General features: G+C 43.4%; 1 protein-coding gene across 5 annotated transcripts; it reads left to right on the top strand.

Annotated features, from left to right (window-relative positions):
- The first annotated feature begins 309 nt into the window (after positions 1 to 309).
- On the top strand, positions 310 to 18,077 carry LOC114059622 (Golgi pH regulator). 5 transcript variants are annotated; one of them, XM_027888257.1, is made up of 14 exons: positions 310 to 396; positions 3,542 to 3,601; positions 4,358 to 4,461; positions 5,942 to 6,048; positions 6,998 to 7,099; positions 9,839 to 9,959; positions 10,208 to 10,288; positions 13,423 to 13,532; positions 14,885 to 14,973; positions 15,364 to 15,456; positions 15,811 to 15,906; positions 16,453 to 16,542; positions 17,200 to 17,265; positions 17,415 to 18,077. In XM_027888257.1, the coding sequence occupies exons 1-14, from the start codon at positions 355 to 357 to the stop codon at positions 17,619 to 17,621; spliced, it is 1,368 nt and encodes a 455-aa protein (XP_027744058.1). In that variant the 5' UTR covers positions 310 to 354; the 3' UTR covers positions 17,622 to 18,077. The 5 variants fall into 5 exon arrangements, with proteins under 5 accessions (XP_027744058.1, XP_027744057.1, XP_027744059.1 ...); XM_027888256.1 differs by having other exon boundaries at positions 14,876 to 14,973; XM_027888260.1 differs by lacking the exon at positions 310 to 396 and adding an exon at positions 647 to 666 and having other exon boundaries at positions 14,876 to 14,973.
- The last annotated feature ends 233 nt before the right edge of the window (positions 18,078 to 18,310 follow it).

Genomic DNA, 18,310 nt, shown 5'->3' with positions numbered 1-18,310 from the left:
TCCGTGTCCCTCCTCTGGACTCGCTCCAACAGCTCCACCTCCGTCCCCGGGACACCTCCGTCCCCGGGACACCTCCGTCCCCGGGACACCTCCTTCCGTGCCCCGGGCTGGCAGGGAGTGGTTTCTGAGGGGCACTCGCAGCGCTGAGTCCTGGCGGGGGCCGGGAAGGAGCGAGCTCCGACATCCCCATCCCTCCCTCCAGGATCGCTCCCGTTTCCTCTCCGGGCGTGTCTCGTCCCTCCGGTGGGGGGGGCGGAGCTTCCCGCGCCTGGCCACGCCCCTTTGTCATAGCCCCGCGGCACGCCCCCGCGCCTGCGCAGGGCGCGCGGTGCCGGGAGCGGGGCGGGTGCCGCCATGAGCTTCCTCATCGACTCCAGCATCATGTTCACCTCGCAGGTAACGCCCGCCGCCCCCGCCGCCGCCCCCGGTGCTGCTCCGCGGGGCGGCCGCCCCGGCCGGCGGAAGGGCGAGGGAGCGGGAGGGCACCGCCTCGCCCCGGGACTCCCGCGTCGCCCGCCGCCCCTCAGGCAGCGCGACGGCGCGAGGGGCGGCGCCTGCGGGTGCGCATGCGCAGCGCCCGGCGCGCGAGGGCCCGCTGTTCCTCACGGCGGGTGTCGCGCTGTCGCTGGGTCGCGATATGGAGCCCTGCGCTCCTGCGGCCGCCAGGTCAGGGCTTCGGTGCATAAAATATAAGTTCAGCCGATAAAGGTTGTTGTAGTGGAGCTTTTTTTGCTTGAGCGGAGTTTTTCCTGCGATACCGCTCCACTTCTTGAGCCTGAGTGTAGCTTTGGTGCTGTGAGCGATTCACTCAGCGCAAACATTTTCCTTTTTTTTTTTTTTAATTTAATTTGAATTCCGAGTTCTGACTTAACTAATTAACTTTTCTTTCATTTCCGGTGGCGGCTTTTCATTCTCTCATCACTACATACGCTTCACGTCAATACACACTTCTTTCTGTGTGTTTAAATTTTTCTAGTTGGATCAGGCAGGGGAGTTCATCTTGCTGTTCTCTCTTTAGGGCTTGCTTTGTTTCTGGTGTTCCTCCAGAAGATTGGATGTAGGCAGTTGGGCCAGGTGATTGTTGTTGGTCCCTTCCAATTGAAAGCCTATTCCATCCCATCCCATCCCATTCCATTCTTCTGTTCCAGACCCATGAGGAATCTGCTTGTTTACAGCTTTGGAAGACTTTTCATTGTCTGCTTCCAGGAATTTAAAAAGACACTGCTGTTCTGTCCTAAGGGCCTCCTTCTCCATTGATCCATCTGTGATTCAGCACTTCCTTCAGTTTTTTTTTTTTTTTTTCTGCTGCCATCTTTCCATTAATCCTTGTTTTACCCCAGCTGAACTCACATAGGAGCCCTTTAAAGCTTTTCATGTCATCCTGCCTTTATCATTATGAAGTGGGTTATGGTCTTGGCACACTTAGAACTGTCCTGTTGTTTGTGTGAGGAAGTAATACCTTCTTTTTCCTGAGCCTCCTCTGGTAGGAATTTATCTCGCCAGTGTTTGGTAAGATGAGTTTAAGTGGATCACAGAGGGATCTGATGAGCTGCTGAGCTGGTTGATGTGAAGTTTTTGTTCTGTGGTGAGGAGGGATGAGCTGAGCAAAGAGAACCTTTCCCCTCTCAGCAGCAGCTGGTTGGCTTCCACAGGCTTTAATGCACAACCTTAATTCCTGACAGTTTTCAGGACAGGTTTTGGTTGTTTCTTAGAAGTGCAATGTCCTCCTACTTAATAATGCTTTGATTTTTACTCATAACATGCTTTTCCACAGCTTTGATACTGTTAACAATTCACCCAGAACAAAAACTTTCCCCCTATTTTTTTTTCTGTTTGAATTCTGAGATCTAACTTATCTAACAGCTTTTTTTAATTTCTGATGGCAGCTTCTCATCTTCTCATCATCTTCAACAGTATCAATTCAGGTGTTTAAATCACTGTTAAATTATTAACTGCTGACTTTATATGTCACTTGAATCTGATTAGATTGTGAGCAGTTACAATAATGCTTTTGTACAGTCCCTAACACAAGGGAAATCCAATCTTCTTCTATAACTTTCTCTGTTATTATTGTACTTTCTTGTCATCCTTTTCTTTTACTCATTTCTTTTTAAAGAGTTCAACTCTGCCTTTCCCCTCCTTCCCAGTGTAAAATGTGGAATTACTTTATGTGAATCTCATTTGCTTATCATGCTACTTTAACTTATGACCTGCAGATAGGAGGCTTATGGAGTATCTTTCTTTTTTTACAAGCAGCTGCTTTAAAGTCTGAAGTCCTCCTCCAACAAGTCTTGCCAGCTGTTGCCAATCATTAGACCTCATTCCTGTTTCAGTTTTTCTTTCAAGGCACCTGTGTTTGATCTTCCTTGCCCAGCATTCCAGGTATTCCTTGTCTGTAAATCCCATTAGTCTCTTACCCTTGCCACTGTGGTAACTCCTGATGTGCGGGGGAATAACCCACAGGCATTTCTTTGGTTTTGTCTTTGAAAGTTTCCCATCTCCCCCAGAATGCTCTGGCCTTTTCCATGTGGTCTGGGAAGGTACACTGTACTTATTCCATGATGTCTGACGTATTCTGCTCTTTGCCTTGGTCAGAGCTACTTCTGTAAAAAGGTACTGAATGTCTTCTGAATTCTCTTTTTGCTTGGGTTCTTTTAAATCATTACACTCACTTTTTCAGTATTATGAGGAGTAGGTGGGGCTACCCCCAGGAGGCCTGGCAGCACAGTCCCCTTTTGCTCTCTGCAGCTGCATAATTGCAGTTTTGGCCACTTTGCTCAATATGTTTTTATTTCATTTAAGTCATCTGCAAAATACCTGTGATGTTAAGTTGGTCTCTTCAGGCATGTGCTGAGACTTAAAGCAAATTTTGTCAAGTGCTCTGACAAGCCACTGAAATGCAAAGTATTACTCACTTAGTTCACCTCCTTCACCTGCCTTGTCCATGTGGCTCTCTGCAGCTCCGGGCTGTGGTTTGAGGCATTCAGCGCTGCCTTTTCCCTATCTTAGAGATACTTGTAACACTTTTCACTCACATTAGGTCAGTGAGTGACAGCTTTGCTGTAAAGACCCCTCCAGAAAAATCAAATGCACTCCTGGTCTTAAGGAAACAGCAGATAACTTTATAGAAGGTACTCATCTCTAGAAGATGTGTGTCTGTTGGACATTCAAGTGTTTGCTTTGCCTCTATTACTGCGTTTCCTATAAAAAAACTATGGGCTTTAATTCTGTAGATTAGAAGAGTGAAAGAAGAATCAGAAGTGCAAGGGATTCTGGCAGGCCAGGAACTAAGGAATTCTGAGAATTTAGGAATACAGAACTGGGTTGTCTTGACTGGATCCTCCATAAGGGCATAGCCTTCTGTATCTGCTACGCTTGGATACGTATAATGCCCTTTCTTCCTTGGTACCCTGGCAGGTTTCAGTCTTTTGTGGATCTTGGGTACTTGGCCCAGCTCTTTTCCTTCCCTTTGTTTCGTGTACAATCAGCAGGGAAGGGGCTTTGTGTTCTGCAGGTGTTCAATGCTTCCTCTCTTCTGCAGGTGCTGTTCTTTGGATTTGGGTGGCTGTTCTTCATGCGTAAACTCTTCAAGGATTACGAGGTGAGAAGGAACCTTTCATTACAAGTCCGTATCTTAAAAATTACTCCCAATTATAGACATGTTTTTAAAATGGCATTTAGTCTTATTCGTCTCTTTAATCCCTTTTTTCTCATTTTGAATTGTGTCTGCAGTTCCTTTCTTTTGAATTTCCTCTTGTGCTTCTCTTTGAAAGACTCCTTGATATCTGAGGAAATGGCTTCTTCTGGGGCCAGTGAAAGTTTCCACATTGGCCACTGTTAAATAAAAAGAAATATGAAGGGAGATGCAGGGGGTAATAGGAGACTGGTTTGCTTTTTGCTTGTGTAGGCTTATCTTGTACAATTGTAGAATTTTTGAGACAAAACGAAATTTAGTGGTTAACTTTAAACTCAGTGAGATGTGTCCATTGGGGCTGAATTAGTTGTGAGGGTTGGATGGGATAAGAGTGCCACATTCTCTTATTCCTAGATGGGTATGAGAGTGTGGTCTAGGTCAGAGATGGCTTAAGTGCGAGCCAGATTCAGACCAAACAGTTTGTCTGATGTGGATTTTGTTTTTAAATCTAAGGTTAATGTCTAAGAGCTCTGTTAACTTACGAGTTTTCCCTCTGGTTTCCAACAGAATTTTGGTTTCTCACTAATAAGATAAAAGGCAGGGTGCAAGAGACCTGGTTGTGGGCCATCATATCTTGTGATTCGTGTGCTACCTGAGGGATATCAGGAAGCCATTCCAGGAATGTAAATGCCTGATGTCTCTGGATTGTTTTCTGCATTGCAGGTTCGACAGTATGTGGTCCAGGTGATCTTCTCTGTGACTTTTGCCTTCTCTTGTACCATGTTTGAGCTCATCATCTTTGAGATTTTGGGAGTACTGAACAGCAGGTGAGTCTGGGAGCCCTGTCAGGGACTAGCTTACCTTGTGTTCTACAACATCTTCTGTCTAACTTCTGAACTGATGGATGAGTCTTGGATCGGGGAAAACGTGTGAGAGAACTGTCAACAACTCAGGAAAGGTTCTGTGCAGCAACATTTGTTTATTTTGCAGAACATGAGACTAGAATTGTCTATGCAGTCTCTATTAGTGTGGTCTGGATCCTTAGTGCAAGGCTTTAGTCTTTGACTTTCTCCATTTGTGAAGTTAAAAGGAACGGTTTCTTTTATGGGAGTGTTGTGAAGCTTTAGATCATTGCTGAAGAGCGCTTTTCAGATGTTAAGGACCACAGAAACTTTAAGCACTAGTTTTTCTGTGTGGTCAGAGCAGGGAATAAGATACGAAGCTGACTATGGAGTGAAAGCAAGGTCTGTAACAACAGAGGATTTGTGAATCAAAGGTGCATCCTCCCTGGACCATAGGGTGAGGACTTCTATGTTAAAGGGGATGTTAAAGACTGTCTGCTTTGAAAGTCAGTGGGAAAGAGGAGATAGAGCAGTAACATGTAGAGGATAAGTTGGTTTTCTACTTATTCTGTCTCATCATAGCAGTATAAGACAGCAGTCAAAGGGGTTGAAAGGCAAGAAATACAGAGCTGATAGAAGGTAATGTTAGTTCTGACTGTATGTTATTAGTATGCAGACCTTGCAGCCAGAGAGATCATTTAGGAGAATGTTTTTATAAGCTTCTGTAAAGGCATAGATGGAAATGCTTGCCTCTGAATTAGTTACAAAAAAAAAGTGACAAGGATCCTCATAATTTCTTCCTCCCTGAGGCACAAAGAGGATATGAATTAATATTGGGAACGGGACATTTATTTGTCTATTCAAGCGAAGTGAAAAGTTAATTCAGCCAAAAGGAATCTCATCTGCATTTGACCAATCTCATTTGATCAAAATGATCAATGCTCTTTAAAAATCTTGCTTTGTAAAGTCTTGCAGATGAGACAACTCACTCTGAAGTGAAACATGTTGAATTATCAACATTAAATATTTTTAATCTTTTCAATATTTAGCCTTGTTTTGACTCAGCTGTTCATTAGAAAATTAATGACTGGTTATACTTAGTTCTGATTTACTGCTCAAGTAGATGAGCAGTCAGTCACATGAATCATGCTGCAACCAGCATTAGTCACCATAGAAAATACAATAGTTGATAAAGTAGCCCAGTGTGTTTTTCTGGATAGTTGTTAATTTTGAAATACACATTCCTGGGCTCTGTATTTAAAAATAAAACCAAACAAAAAACCAAGACAAACATCCCCCTCTCCCCAACCCTAAGAAAACAAAAAAAATCCAGAATATTCTACGTGCTAGACCAACATTATGCAATGCATGATGTAGTTGAAAGGATTGCTTTGACATGTGATTTCCCTCGACAGATGTGTTGTATTATGATATCATGCTAATCAGTATTTTGGCTTTATTTCAGTTCTCGATATTTTCACTGGAAGCTGAACCTGTGTGTCATTTTGCTCATCCTGGTCTTCATGGTGCCCTTCTACATTGGTTATTTTGTTGTGAGCAATATCAGATTGTGTGAGTATTTGGTTTGTGGCAGTGGAACTGAGAACTTGGGACTATGGATACAAGTGAGAAATAACTTTTCTGGGAGAGAGATATGTTGGTCACTATCCTCATGCTCTCTCCTTCTTCTGGCTTTCTTCTGCTTGTATAACTTCTCCTTGGAACTTTATGCTTTAGCATGAACTGTTGATTGAACAGTCGGCAAATGCTTTACGTGACCCCAACAAATGTTGCTTTTCTTCATGGGTTTCAACAGAGTTGGGCACTTTAGAGTAGTATTACTGGAATTTGTTCCTTTTCAATTTTAAGCTTGCAGCCAGACTCTGGAACCCTTGGCAAGGCTGTGTTGTTCTGCTGGGGGGCAAAAGAAATGAGGCAGAGAAGCTCAATAAATCACTCTTGAGGCAGAAAAGCTCAATAAATTACTTTTCCTTTTTTTTTTTTTTTTTTTTTTTTTTTTTTTTTTTTTTTTTTTTTTTTTTTTTTTTTTTTTTTTTTTTTTTTTTTTTTTTTTTTTTTTTTTTTTTTTTTTTTTTTTTTTTTTTTTTTTTTTTTTTTTTTTTTTTTTTTTTTTTTTTTTTTTTTTTTTTTTTTTTTTTGGCTTCTACTGTCTGTATGAGGCTTCTTCCATGCACTAATGGACACTTAACCCTTGAGCTATTGATAATCATCACTCTTGTGTTAAGCTTAGGCATGGAGGGTGGTATTAAATGTATCAAATGTGTAATTTTGCCATGAAGATGAAATATTTAAGTTTCATGTTCTGGGTCACACGGTGTCAGAAAGGCTGTGGGAAGTGAAGGAGTGCACACCGTGAGCTGTAGCTCTGTCAGTTCACACCTGCTTTGTCCACCTGTGCTCAAAGTAGCCTTTAGATCAATGTGGCAATTATGCAAGCTAGAAAAAGCCCTAAAGGGAAAACCTCTTTGAAATACAGCTTTTTTCCCCCCTTCTCCTTTAGTGCACAGACAGAAGCTCCTTTTTGCATGTGTTGTGTGGTTGACATTCATGTATTTCTTCTGGAAGTTGGGGGATCCGTTTCCTATCCTCAGCCCAAAACATGGTGAGTTTCATTTTCTTGCTGATTCCTTCCTTCCTGCAAATAGGCTTTGTTATCTCTTTTATCTTGGAGCTATAATTATCTCATCTCTACAGCTGGGGCTGTAGAAAGTAGTTTGTGAAACAGAGGGTCTGCTCTGCTTTGAAATCTGCAGTCTGAAGGTTGTCAGACTGACAGAAATGGGTGGATACACCTGGATAATTTGCATGAGTTTTCTTTCAATACCACAGGAAAACCTGAGGGAGGTGAGTCCTTACTGAACCTAGACTATGAAAGGACACGTTTTGAGGACACAAAAATCTCCTCAGAAAGTTGATCACAATTTTTATTCACTTATTTCTTTTATTGTGGGCACCAAAGCTAGTTTATTTAAGAAAGTGAATCATCAACCAACCCTTCACCTGACTTTTTTTCAGTCAGATTGTTGTTCCTTGTGACTGAAATCAGATCAGTTTAGCATGGGTGGCTGTCCAGTTGACGAAACATGTCAGGGAGCCGAAACACCAGACTGTGGCCAGCAACGGGCCTGGCAGTGAGTGCTGGCTTTGGTACAGATCCATGCACTGCCTGAGCCCGGGGGCAGTGCAGTTGCCTGGTGTTAGAGGGTGAGTTGGTGACTCCTGCTGGGTGCCAGAGCTATTTATGTGCAGAATTAGCTTGGGCATATTTGTGTTGCAGTCATGGAACCAACACAGTGTGCACTTGGGCTGGTTTGGGTCCAGCAGAGCTTGTTAGCATGTGCCTGGCTGTGCTGAATCCTCGAGGCACCCATGTGTGCTGAAGCATTGTAACACTGTGGAACCACGCTGTTTGTCACCCGTGTTTCCTGGGTAGCTTATATTGCCCTTAAAGCCTGCAAAAAAATGGTTTGTATATTTTTCTCAACGGGTGAAATTTGCTCAGTTTCACTCAAATTGGTGAATTCTGTCTGCACAAATAATGGTCACTTTAGTCTTTCTGTTCTCTAGGAAGCTACTTCATTCTGTACAAATCTGTAAGAGAAAAATTGAAGGACACCAGTTGCTGTAGGGGCTGCTCACCCTTTCATTTGTGATCCTAAAACTTTCCTGAGAGGAAGTGTATATCTGTGTTTTGTAATTGTGTCGTTTGCCTCAGAAATACAGCAGATAGTACAGGGCAGATCCCTCTGCTCGGTGTTCCATTGCCAGGGAAAACATGTATCCCCTGTGAGCTGCAGAAGGCCTTTGAGTTGGCAGAATGGGATAACCCAGTGAGAGCTTAGCCACGGGGTTCAGGTAACCCTCTTCAAGCCACTGAAAAGGCTCTGGGAGGCTGCCCAACACCTGAAGATTTGCAGAACTGGCAGTGGGGTGTTTTCTGGTTTTAACTTCCACTTTCTGGGATGTCAACACAACAGTTGTGCAGTGCCTTACCCTCCCAGGTGTAGACATAAGGTTAGAGCAAAGGATTCTACAAGCAAAGGATTCTCTGCTTCACTGCTGTGGTGCTGCTGTCCTGCCTGTACAGACAGGGCTGCTGCAGGGTTTCATCCTGCCTTTGGGAGCTTGTGGTAGAAGGAAGGTTATGCTTAATTACATTACTAGCATTCTGATAAAGCTCTTACCTTTATCTGAGTTGATAAAACATTCATTTTATCTGGCCTGATCACAAGGGGGCTGCTGTGAGCACTGTGGGGAAGCATTGCTCTACCCAGTGGAATGTCATGTCGTTTTGAAGGCACCTCTCTTTTAAGTGCTGTGGTCTGACAGTGTGTGGGGCAAAAGGCCAGTGTATTGTAGCACATTCTGTAGCTCGTGTAAATCTCTATGCAGCTGCACATGACTGTGTGTCTCGGTTTCCCTTTGTGAAGTCTTTTTGCCTTGTTTTCATCATTTATTCCACTTCTCTGAAGCATGAAATGTGGCTTGGCGCTTGGCCATCTCAGCTTTGCAATCGTATAAGCTCCAAATGTGCTGTGTGTGGCAGCTGCTCTGTAACTACCTCCCTAAAAAGTGACTGCTGTTTACCAGGACGTGGCACTGTATCCTGGGAAGACAGGTTGAGATCTGTGTTTAAGAGTAAATGCAACTTCAGTGCTTGGCGTCGGTTACAGCACAGGCTTGATGTTCATGCTGAATTACATGTTTTAGAGTCCACTTGGTGCTCAGGAGGAATACCTTGTTGGTGTTCACCTCAACAATGGGGGTGTGTGTGTCAACCAGATGAATACTGAACAGCCAGGAGCAGCTTAAGCCTCCTGTACTGTCATACCTCCACTGTCCTTCAAGCACAACTTGAATCTGATGTGGAGGGGTCACTTCTGGTGACAGTTCACAGAATAAGGATTCCTCTCTGTCTCCAGGCATTTTTAGACCAGTTTGCCAGGACCAACTGATTTGGTAACTCCAATCCTGATAATTGCAGAAGTGCCTGTGGAGGATGTCTCCCCTGTAGTGTCTGGTGCATGATCCGTGTTCCCACCTCAGCAAAGAGCAATCATAATGTCATATTAATTTGGAACCAAAATTTTGACTGTTACTCCTCTCCATGTGTCTGTCTTAAGTTTCTTCATAGCCAGAATTTCATGTTTCTAAGCATGGTAACACGATTCCTGAGAGAGACTTCCTTTCTTTTCATAGTCCCTGTCTGTCCTTACTGTGGTCATTGCAGGGGGAAGGGAGTCACATTAATTAAGGAGCTCTGTGCTGTGTTAGGAAGGCACCAAGTGTGGAGCAGAGTTAGGAGACCAAGGTTACTAATGCCACGTTTTCCCTTTCTCAGGAATCCTGTCTATAGAACAGCTCATCAGCCGCGTTGGTGTGATTGGGGTGACACTCATGGCTCTGCTGTCAGGATTTGGGGCTGTCAACTGTCCATACACTTACATGTCCTACTTTCTCAGGTAACTGCAGCCTTGTGAAATATTTGTCCAGCTTTTCGAGATTATTCTTCTGCTTTTCCGGTGTCATTGTTTCAGATTCCTTTGTTACTTTTTTGCTGAATCTAGCTATCGCCATGTCTAAGTGCTAGAACCGTTTCCATTGCTGAAGGATATTCTGCTTTTACAGGCTTCTCCATTCTCTGTTTCATGGGCATGTGCCCATCTCTGAAATGGGATAGCAGGCCTTATTGTGTGTCTTCATTTTGCAGGAATGTGACAGATGCGGATATTCTGGCTCTGGAGCGACGACTCCTTCAGACTATGGACATGATTGTTAGCAAGAAAAAAAGGTGAGAAGGCAGCAGTAGCATGAAATGATTTATTGAAAGGATTTTCAGTCAGTATGGTGTAAGATGGTTCTTGAAATCACCACAGTTATTAGTCCTGTCAGGGCTGTGTGTTCCAGTGAAACAGGTGACTGAATTGGGGTGAACTGTGTGGTGTTTTGTTCTGGCCTGATACATGACTTTGTTTTTTTCCCAGATGTGCACGAAATAGTGTCCTTTGTGAGTGCACTGGCACAGATTAGGCTTCCAAGACAATTTGTAGCTCTGGTGGCAGCATAACTAGTCTGTAGGGTGGGCGGCTTTGTCTCTGCTGAGTCAGAACCCTGAGGCCACTGCAGCTGGCTCTTACTGGTGGTGTCAGGACAGAAACGGCCCATACATATGGGGTACTTTCCTGCTGCTTGGATCTGGTGGTTCTGGTCAAAGCTGAAGAAGGGCAGTGAGCTGCTGTGGGCACAGCTATATTCTAGCAAATGGTAAGGTTTACATTAGTTAAGTTATACAGAATTGCAAAATATTGCTGATGTGAATATAGTGTAGTACATAAGTGTGCCATCAGAACTCTGTCTGTGCTGGTTTGGCTTATTCCAGGTACCCCAAGCTAAAAAGCTGCTTTGGAAACAGTGCCATTTCATTTACACTGAAAAGGTTTTTGTCTGCCATTACAAATTATGTGTTGCATGCCTTACTAATCGTGCAGAATAAATACAATTGCCATAGTCAGTTCAAAGGTTTGACTGTCTGACAGTGAATTCTCACAGCAGTCCCCCATAACTTTACTTTTGATGCCCTATTGTTTTAATGGAACCTTTTAACATAAGCAGGGGAGCTTTTAGGCGGTCTAACCTCGCTGAATTTATCACCAGCATGTTTATCTGCTAAACAGTATTAGCAACTGAAAGTGTAGTTAAAGCATAACCTTCTTCTTCCCCTTGGAAAATGTTAAGTGGTGAACAACTGTTAACTCCATATTTGTGCTCATGTGTGAGACGGTAAGCAGTGAGAGAATTTAATTACTCGGGTTTAATTGATTTAATTGACTGGAAGCATACTAAAATACCAGCTTTGGAGTTAAAAGGTATTGTGTAGTGCTGCTTCTGACTCTGTGCTCTTTTGTTTTGTTTTGTACAGTGTTTTGTGACCTCTGGTCCAGGGAGAGTGATGTTGGGGTAAAAGTAAGGATGTCTGGGACTTTTAACTTTCTTGCCTTTCTATGGCCATGAAATCTTCTGGATATAGCAGTTTTCTAACCATTATGAAGAGCCGTGTTAACATGTATTAATCACTTGGGAGTTTACACTGAAGTTCATGTATATGTGCTCAAAAACACACAAACAAACCACAAAAAAGCCCCAAAACCGTGTAGTCTCAGAAATGTGCAAGAAGTAACAGAAGCTTGAGTTCTGTAGATTTTGTTCTCTTTTTGCTTTAACAGAGAGCAGTGGCTTGCATAATTGGACTATTTGTTCTTACAGAGCTGAATTTGAAAAGTTAGCTATGTACCAATCCAAAGGCAATGCAAATCATTTGCAGAACAAGTGGGAATAGCAGTATTTTACAGTGTAGGGTAAATGCTACAGTCCCATAAACTGGCAGGTACTTGCTGGCCACCTTCTCAGTGCCACTGATAAGTCAGAACTTACCAGTGCACACAGGAGTTGTAAGGCAATAGAACATAAAGCTTTTTTGATCTTTTTGCTGATCTTGGCATTATGGAAACTCACCTCTAGGTTTGCCAGGTTATACTCATCCTTGCAGGTATGATATAACTTGACCACAGGTTAGAATTGCCTGGATTCTGTGACACCACTGCTTCACTGGGCTTCATGTCAGAGTCAGATCAGCTGGTCTGACATAGATGTATCACAAATCTGCACGGGCAAAGTGTGTGGATTTTATCTGTGGATCCTTTCTGTGAGGTCTCCAGGACTCCTGACTACTGGGTGGGTACAGAGATCCCTCAAAAGAAAAGGTTTTCCTTTGCATATCTATAGCCTTCTACTTCACCTTGGCATTGCTGCATTTTTGCTGCAGTGCTGTGGATCATGTGGGATGGAACATGTGACTCGGGTTCTGGGAAGAAAGCAAGGATTAAAAATGCATTCCTTACGTTTGGCAGCCTTCAGGATGAATAGGATTGTTCTGAGATCCCTGTTATTTGTGGTCTGTGGCCGTGTGTGCTTTTATGTGTGTTAAGTTGGGTGCCCCAAAGGTGTTTCTTCTGCTGGGTGTGAAAGAGAAACGATGAAATGATTTTTTTGTGTATTTTTTTTTTCATTGCACTGCTTCTCAACCTTGAAGCTCAGCACCAAATGTAGCAACACCGGCTGCAGCTACAGGCAAGGGCCTAGATGCTGTTGAATCATGGATCACCTTGACAATCCTTTGAATAGTTTTCAGTTTAGGAGTGGATAGCTGGCTCACAAATTTCAAAGGGAAGAAATGCAAGGGAAGGAGAGCAGAAGCCAGCACTGCTCGTGGGGGTTACACAGGGGAGTGTGGGGGACGATGGGCAGCTGTACTGGTGGGATGAGGTTCAGGAGTCACATTCAGATCGCCTTTAGTTCAGTCCAGTAGTGGATTTGTGTATTTCTGCTTTGTAACAGCTCGTCATGCAGCCCACTAGTGAGTGACAGCATATCAGGGAGTGCTGTGCATACCACCCAGTGCTCACAGGTCCATGGGGAAGGTGGATGTGCAGTGATAAAGAAGAGGTGTCCAAAGGGAGAGAGGAACATGAGGGGATTTCCAGTTCCTGCAGATAACACAGTCATGTGTTTGAGGAAAGGAAAGAAACTCATCATATGACTGAGAAATCCACTTGAATTCTTATTTTTAACTGGGTTTAAATCCCCTTAAGGATTGAGACGGGATCCTGAATGGAAGACTTGGGAAGCATCTCATTGAATCTCGCTTGATTAGATCTGGGCTCAACTCCAGAGCTAATCAGGATAATTTTATGTGGCAAGATTGGTGCTTAGGGGGGAAAAAAAAGAGGGCATCTGTTTGCAGTGAATTTAGTTTAGCACTGTCTTTTAAGAAACCAGTGAATTTCTTTTTTCTTTTTTCTTTTTTCTTGTTTTTATTTTTCATGTATATACTTTATTCCTAAGGACTTGTGTTTTCTGTTCTTTCAGGATAGCAGTGGCTCACAGGACAATGTTCCAGAGAGGAGAAGTGCATAACAAACCCACTGGTTTCTGGGGAATGATAAAAAGTGTTACAACATCTGTTCCAGGCAGTGAAAGTATCCTTCATCTGCATGCTGGCACCTGCCTTGGGAGGCGAATCCAGCTTGCTTTGTTTTGAAAGGTAGAAGGTTAGTTGGGACAGTCACAAAACATTTGTGTTCCAACACATTTCAAGCCTGATGTCTCCTGGAAGGTTTGTTTTGTAGCACTGACCTTTCGGCCAGGGCTTCTTGGGCACAGTTTTGCTGTGACACAGGCAGAAGTTGTGTGTTTCTGCCCTGCCCCACAAATGTGCTGCTGCATGACCATGACTGAGGTGTACAGCAGATCAGAGGACAGATGCGCACACTTACGGAATCATGGAATGGCCTGGATTGGAAGGAACCTTAAAGATCATCCAGTTTCAAACCCCCTAGTGGAAGGGACACCTTCCACTAGGGGGTTTGAAACTGGATGATCTTGAAGGGGCACCTTCCACTAGCCCAGGTTGCTCAGAGCCCCACCCAGCCTGGCCTTGAACACTTCCACCTTGTCCTATCACTACATGCCCGTGTCAAAAGTCCCTCTCCAGCTCTCTTGGAGCCCCTTTAGGTACTGAAAGGCTGTTACAAGGTCTCCCAGGAGCTTTCCATTTTCAGTGGAATAACCCCAACTTTCTCAGCCTGTCTTTCTAGGAGGGTGCTCCAGCTCTCTGATCATCTTTGCGGTGTCACATTGCAGCCATCTGCCCCATCTCATCACTGATGTGAGAGTCAGCTTTCTCTTCTGCTGGGTCCTGTGCTGGATAGGAACAAGAACTGGAAGTTGTTCTACCCAGGAGAAAGGGGTAAAAAGAGAAAGGGGAGCAGGCAAGGGGCTGTGTTTCTCTTAGTTACCAGTGATTTCTGTCAGACCACTTGAAGTGTGCAGTTTGCGTATTTAAGACTGAGGATTCTTCTTCCTTTTCTTTCCAGCTAGCTGTTAAAATCAGAATTTGGCTCTTTGTAGTAACCAACCACAAATTTCTTGGGGTGGCTACTCAGCAGTTTTGTTTGTGAAGCTGGTGTGAGGGTGACATACTGTGAGATGCACTTCAGTGACAAGGGACACTGAGCAGCAGCCTTTGAGAGCTCTGGTTCTGTTCTGTGATGTGTTCCCCAGGCAGGGAAATAAAAAGTTTGGTGTGTGACTGCCTAAATACCGTGTACTGCCCACCTGCTTAAACTGGAGTAGTGTGCCGTATGTACATCCCTGGGATTTCTTTGGGTGCCGTGTTAACAGGGAACATGAAGACTGAATCAGAAAGCTGATCTGGATCAAAAAGGTGATCAAACCTTTAGATGTGGCCCTTGGTCTGAAGGTGGAGAATGTTCTGTTTTTAAATAAGAATATGTGATGTGTTCTAGCCTTGACTATGCTGGTTTGCCAGATCTGTCCCTTATCCAGCAAGAAGTGGATGCCCTGGAAGAATTGAGTCGGCAGCTTTTTCTGGAAACTGCTGACTTGCATGCAACAAAGGTACCCAGCAATTAACTGCCCAGATGGGTGTTGGGAGGTCAGAGGAGTTTGAAAAAGAATGTGTGCTACTGAAATTGAAATCTGTTCAATAGGTAAATGTTGAAATGTTGTAATGCAGTGGAGTGAGGATATGTTCCCTTAGCTTTGGATCTGGAGGACAGTTCCCTTCCAGTTCTGATACATCCTGGAGTCTGCCCCATGTCCCTAGCAGCCATTCAGAAGCTTCCAAATTAGCACTTATGAGTTCAGAAACATTTGAATTAAAAGGTGTAGAAGGTAGGACTGTCTTTGCTACTATTGGTGCTCCATTAGAATTTTATGTTTTGGGTGATTGTGAAAGTGATATATTTTTTTGTGTTCTATTCCCTCTCCCTCCTTTTGTGTTTCCAGGAGAGAATAGAGTATTCCAAAACTTTCCAGGGAAAATACTTTAACTTTCTGGGTTATTTTTTCTCCATCTATTGTGTCTGGAAAATCTTCATGGTATGTAAACATTTTATTGCATTTTTTGTGGACTTATGTCATACCCTGCATAGCTTGTGCAATACGTGCACTTCTTTAAGTAATGCTCTTAGTTTCCTTAAAACTGGTGTTGTGGAAATTCTGAAAGAAACTGGCCCTTGGCTGAAATAAAGCTCTGGATCTGTCTTTTTGTACAGACATTTGCCATTAGAGAAGCAATTCTTACAAGTGTGCATTTTGCACCTTCTTAGACCATCCAACCACCCCCTGCCCCTTTCCTCAGTGATACAACCTAAGCCATGGATGTGTCTCACTGTGACAGAGAGAGATGCTTTTGTCTCTTTGTTTGAAGGTAAATGCATCTCTTTCTCACAGGCAACCATCAATATCGTATTTGACCGTGTGGGGAAGACTGATCCAGTCACAAGAGGAATTGAGATCACTGTAAATTACCTGGGAATCCAGTTTGATGTGAGTCTTTACTAATTCTGACAGCCTTTTCAGGAGTTCATATCTTATCTAAATAAAACCATGTTGCTGATAGGGAGAAGGTGGTGGACCCTGAGAATGTGTCTTTGGCTTTTGACTTATTGAGGAGGAAGGGAAAATGTACCATGAACGTTTCTTTCACACTGACTTTATGCTGAGATGGTGATGTGGTCTTTTTTTGTTTTGGGGAAATGGAATCACTTTAGACAACTTGCTTAGATTAATACATTCAGCTAGAGAGTAATTTGGATTGCTTATGCAAACAGGTGTTCTGTCATTTGCACTTTTTAAATATCTCCCTGTGAAAATGGGGTTCTTTGAGTTTGATGTAAGCTAAATCTGTTTTTCTTGTGTGTTTGCAGTAAACAGTTGCTAATACATTTGTGAAAGTGTCTGTTATGTGAACCTGTCTGCAATGGATATCTGTACATTAGGAAATACAAAGACCCTGAAGAATTGGCAGCTATGCAATGTGGTATAAATGGAGTTAGCTCCAAAGTGTTAACTGTATTCTTCTTTTTGATACAGGTCAAATTCTGGTCTCAGCACATTTCCTTTATTCTTGTTGGAATAATCATTGTTACCTCTATTAGAGGGTTGTTAATCACACTTACAAAGGTAAGAACCAGGACTTTTAAGGGGGTTTAGACCTGGAAATCCATTATCAGATCTTTATCTGTAGATGGACAAATACCGTTTAAACTTTGAATATGCATTTATATTTAAATATCTGAATATAAGTACTTGCAGAAGGAGGAAGGTAGGAAAAATACCTTTTGCGGTAAATTTCCCCACTCAGTCTCAGTTATGACTGTCAGGAAAAGATGTAGATGTTAAATAAGATGTTAAATATAAACAAGGGTTCAAAACACTGCTGTAGCCAAGGCTTATCAGTAAGTTTGATGAGATGGTGATTAAAATCATTTGGATTACTTTGAGCTGCTGGTAGGACTGGGAGGGCATTAACTCTAGAAAGATGTGACTCAATGTCTTGACCTGGCCTTTGGTACCTAAGCTTAAACTTCTCTGTGTGTTGTGTTGTGACTTTTACCACATGGCACAACTGGCTTTGGTAGATTCGTGTTTAAGGCTTAACACTGCAGGTTTGTGAAAGTAGGATACAGGTAGCCCTCTAGAACGTGTGTGTTTTATTGTTTGGGTTTTTCTCTAGTGAAAACATATTGAATGGTATGTACCTTTCATGCTGTCCTAAGGCACATCAGATTTATCTGACTGCTTATTTCCAGTGTTGTGTTTTGTTTTTTTTTTTCCTAGTTCTTCTATGCCATTTCCAGCAGCAAGTCCTCCAATGTTATTGTCCTGCTTTTGGCACAGATAATGGTGAGTATGCAGAGCCCTGGGCACACCTGTGTGCATTTATGCATTTATACTTATCCTAAGGTCTTTGTGTGCTGACCCCTGTTAGCCACATGGCCTGTTGTGAAGCTGTAACTGCTTTCCCCGTGTGAATTGGCTGTGTTGATTTGCAGGGTATGTACTTTGTGTCGTCGGTGCTGCTGATCCGGATGAGCATGCCCCCGGAGTATCGCATCATCATCACAGAAGTCCTGGGAGAGCTCCAGTTCAACTTCTACCATCGTTGGTTTGATGTCATATTCCTAGTTAGTGCCCTGTCCAGTATCCTCTTTCTCTATTTAGCACACAAACAAGCCCCAGAAAAGCACATGGCCCTCTGAGTCAGAACTGCAGTCGTGCACTGCCCTCCGTCCTTTCAACTGCACTGCTGCAACTCCTGTGGACTGCACAACGTGAAGAGAGCCAGGACTCTTTTGTGTGTTCCAGCAGCATAACTGGCTCTTTGAACTTTCCCACTTGTCACCATCAAGCTCTGTGGTTCGTTTTGTTAAGGTGCTACAGCTGGAAGGAAGAGGGTGCACGTATTGAACAGGAGACAGTTCATTGCCAAGCAATAAGGGCGCTCCTTGGTGCACCACTGCCCAGGGACATCAGAACTTGCATGATGGGTTGTCTGAGGGAACACCTCTTGATGTTGGAACAACATCTTCATAGAAGGCACCAAGGAAATGGGATTTTTCTTTTGAAAATCAGTTCATGATTGGAATTCAGAGAACGGCAACCCTGGAATTGAATGTTTGAGTCTGTGGAATTAAATAAGCTTTTGTAATATCTCACGCAAGCATCACCGTTGTTTTTTGTCAGTCTCAAAGGTTTGGCTGGATGTCAGCTAGAAAGTGGTTAGGATTTACTGCCTGGCAGAAGTGGGGAGAATTTCACTCCATTTCTGTCTGGAGCGTGTGCTAGCGTGTACCTTTAGTACCTGCTGGAGTCCTTAGGAACTGGAGGTCAGCTTTCTCTTGCTGAGTCTCAACTTTCTTTCCTCTCTCTGCATAAATGTAACCGAGGC

This window comes from Empidonax traillii, unplaced genomic scaffold (assembly GCF_003031625.1).
Source record: "Empidonax traillii isolate 1590-97213 ecotype Southwest subspecies unplaced genomic scaffold, ASM303162v1 scaffold236:size2090792, whole genome shotgun sequence".
NCBI classification, from domain to species: Eukaryota; Metazoa; Chordata; class Aves; order Passeriformes; family Tyrannidae; genus Empidonax; species Empidonax traillii.
The sequence above is the reverse complement of the archived record's forward strand: the minus strand, read 5'-3'. Positions and strand labels throughout refer to the sequence as shown.